General features: G+C 40.9%; 1 protein-coding gene across 1 annotated transcript; it reads left to right on the plus strand.

The window, feature by feature from the left end:
- Window positions 1–284: 284 nt before the first annotated feature.
- Window positions 285–2636, plus strand: EAF01_002874 (uncharacterized protein; the record flags this gene model as incomplete). Its single annotated transcript, XM_038911128.1, has 1 exon — window positions 285–2636. One exon carries the CDS (start codon window positions 285–287, stop codon window positions 2634–2636), a length of 2352 nt encoding a protein of 783 aa, XP_038774050.1.
- Window positions 2637–3990: the final 1354 nt, after the last annotated feature.

Consider the following 3990-nt stretch of genomic DNA (forward strand, 5'->3'; position numbering starts at 1 on the left):
CAAATCAAGGTACCGGAGGGAAATCAACTCCCGAGGCTCTGCAAATGGAATCTTATTCGAGACACTGCAGAACTTCCATTGTCTTGTCTTGTATATTCTTATCCTTGACTTCATCTTGACTCATACTCATACTCATTCATTGATACCTTTTACTATTGGACATTATTATATCCTCAATTGACCAAAGCCAGTCTTCAATTTCTTCAAATTGATGAAGATAATTATCCATTTATCCTCAATCTCTCTTGTTCAATTCCGGTTCGCCAAGATTTCCCGTCATGAAAATGACCCCTCCATTGGTTGCGGCTTCATACCCTGATTACGATGTATCTTCGAATAGAGATACATCGAGGCGGAGTCTGAGTTCCGTGCGAGAAAATATACCGACTGCGAACGTGGACGTGAATGCGCAGGGTGGGAATGATAGACCGTACGAAGCAGTGAATGGGATCAGTGGGATCGATGGTACAAATGGAAGTACAAATTATAAGGAATGCGATTCGAGAATAAGTTTTGGAGATACAGCAAATAGCGAATTTACTTCCCCTTCAAGATCTGCGACGACAACAACGACGACGACGGCGTTGGCGAATGCAAATTCAACGGCTACAAATACGAATTACAATCGATCGAATCCTCAATTATCTCACGATCGATCAAATTCCCAACATTCACATCATCCATCCCGTCTCAGTATTTCTAGCAGAGCATCTTCGAAATCCCATCAGGAATATATTAATTCTCTCGCCATGCCACCACCCGAAGTCATTCGAGAAATCAATCATGTCCAAGAAGAAAAAGAGGTCGAAGGTATCGCGAGGCGATTAAGTGAAAATCCAAATCTGAGTGAAGATGAAAGGAGGAAAGCCGCAGAACTTATACAGAGAAATTATAGAGGACATAGGGAACGTAGGATTCTGGAAGGAAAAAGATTGGATGTTGGAACTCGATGGGTGGAAGCTGTTAAGGAGGCTAGGTATAGAAATTTGACGACACCGAGAGCGAGAGATAGTGGGGAGAGAGAAAGAGGTAGTAGGAGTTTTGATGTTGAGGGAGAAGCGTCAATGAATACAGAAGGAATGGGGACTTCAATGGCAACCACGCAAAATCGAACCTCTCACGCTCGAGAACATTGGAAGAAAATTGGCATGATAGCTCGAAGAGCAGGTGGAGATGAGGAATCGGATGAAGAAAGTGATGAAGATTCAAGAATTCTTAATGAAGAAGAACGTGCCGCAAAACGAAAACGTCGAATGGAAGAAAAGGCAGCAAGACAAAAAGCAGCAAAAATAATGGATTTACAGTATTTTCTTGAAATGGTCGATCTTAAACATAGGTATGGTTCGAACCTTCGTACGTATCATGGGGAATGGAAAAAGGCAAATACGAATGAAAACTTCTTTTATTGGTTAGATTATGGAGAGGGAAGATTTATCGATTGTCAAGGTTGTCCGAGGGAAAGGCTGGATAGGGAACAAGTGAGATATTTGAGCAAGGAGGAGAGATTGGATTACTTGGTCAAGATTGATGGAGAGGGAAGATTATGTTGGGCTAAGAACGGCGAAAGGATTGATACGACAACGGAGTGGAGGGATAGTATCAAAGGAATTGTGAGAAATGACGACGATACGCCTGTCTTTACACCATTAAGTGGTGAAGCAGATAATGAAGGAGAATCCGATAGTGAAAGTTCCAGCGACGAATCTCCTCTTCATCATCATTCGCATCCACATATCCGCACACAAGCTCAAACTCAAGAACAAAGACTCGAAGCCCAACAAGAAGAATCTCGCGCCTCTAAATACGCATCTCCCGTATATGACAACGCACAGGGCATGAAGAAGATCTCTCATATGTCAGCGTCGACCATTTTCAATAAACTCCTTCGTGGTTCGGTTAAGAAGAATACCTGGATTTTTGTAGCTGATACTTCGTTTCGTCTTTATGTTGGGATTAAACAATCTGGTGCATTTCAACATTCTTCTTTTCTTCACGGAAGTAGAATTAGTGCAGCTGGGTTGATCAAAATCAAAGATGGAAGATTGACAAAACTGAGTCCATTAAGTGGACATTATAGACCTCCTGTCTCCAATTTCCGTGCTTTTGTTAAGAATCTTAAAGGAGAAGGTTGTGACATGGGACGAGTAAGCATTTCGAGATCATATGCGGTATTGGTGGGATTGGAAGCATATGTGAAGACGAGGAAGAGAGCAAAGAAAGTGGTGGGAAAAATGGTAAGGAGGAGAGATAAAATGTTGGATAAGGAGGAGGTGAGAAGGAGAGAAGAGGATGCAATGGATAAGAGTGAGAGTGCTGAAAAGGAGAGGAAGTTTTTGGAGGAGGAGGAGAGGAGGAGAAGGGAGGAAGGAAGATTTTTGGATAGGGTTGTGGGAGGTAGATTAAGGGGTTTGAGTTTAGGCAGTAGAGATGGAGGGAACGCGACAAGTCCTGCTGGGATGGAGGCACAGAGGACGCATACGGGGAATGCTTCGATTGGAGTAATCGAAAATAAGAAAAGTCCTACGGTGGACAACGGCAAGGGAAAGGAAACGGAAAGGGAAAAAGAGGCAGAAATAGATGTTCCGGGTCGAGGCCCCGAAAATGCTATTCCCCCGCAAGGAAAAAGGGAAGAATGATGGGGTGGATGGGATGAACTTATGAATATATGAATCTGCGAATGAACTCAACGATGAGATTTGGAGGAAGATTGTTGGGTATGGATCTGGTTTTGATTGAAGATGGATAGATAGATAGATGGGCTTCTGGATTGGACTAGCTCGTGGGCTAATTTTTCTGGATGGGATGGGGATGGAGTTGGATGCCTGGGTGAGATGATTAGATAGCGTCCAGCGTCAGCGGAAGCTTGAGGAGATAATGATCGAGTGTACTTAGGATGAGGTATATAATATGTGATATGATACCCTTTATAGAATTCAGAGATATCAAAAGTCGTTTCTGATCTAAGATTCAAGGATTGGGGGGATCGAGGTTGAGGTGAGTGATACAAATTGTTGCCTTGAAAACTTGAGGGGAGCCAGGGGAAATAAGGCTGATATTTGGTAGCTGTATGGGTTTAATCTTAGGGGAGGGGATTTGGAGGATGTGATGATGATGATGATGATCAATGATCAATAATAATGAAGTATAGAGAGATAAAAAAAATAAGCCTGGTAATGATAGTACATACTACCATATACACCAATACTGAAAACAACATTTATATCCATCGAATTTGTGTGAATATAAACTTACATTGTTAATCCTGTATCATATACGAGTGAAAAGTGAATCAGAAAAGCAAACATGAGAGACAGAATAGGATAGATATCTTTCCAATAAAACTAAGCTGTGGAAACACTAGACGAAAGGAAGACATGAATTACATCGTTGGTATCATAATCTGGAGTGGTGAAGCCTTGAAGGTACCCAAGAAGAAACCACCAAGGTTGTATAAATTACTACATTTATATAAGATTTCGATTCTTCATCGTTGACATGTATCCTTCTGACTGTGGGAGTACAGACAGGTCACAGGAGTGAGTAGGAAGGAAGGGGTTTGTTTATATAACAATTTAAAAACTCGAATCGAGTTACTAAACTTACATATAATTACTTATTTTAGCAAAATCGCTTCAATAAACCCCACACATCTATCTATAAAACCTATTATCTCATTTCCGTTGTTTAAATACTCACCGCCGATATATCATCACATGTTTCTTACTTCTAACTAAGAATTATTTGTCATTTTTATGGTGTTGTTCAGTGCTTGGATGGGGAGTTTCGATATGTCACGTATATATATACGCACGAAATCACGATATTTTGACGATTAGTACACTGTATTGTGAGAGTTGGATATGGTTGAGTGAGTGATAAGTTTGAATTGAGATATTTCTGGAATTTGATTCGAGGATTGAGATTGTGATGAATTTTATTATTATTATTATTGGATGGGTAGAAGTTCACTCCCTGCTTGACATCTCTCTT

Source organism: Botrytis porri (assembly GCF_014898465.1).
Source record: "Botrytis porri strain MUCL 3234 chromosome Unknown BPOR_003, whole genome shotgun sequence".
Lineage (NCBI taxonomy): Eukaryota > Fungi > Ascomycota > Leotiomycetes > Helotiales > Sclerotiniaceae > Botrytis > Botrytis porri.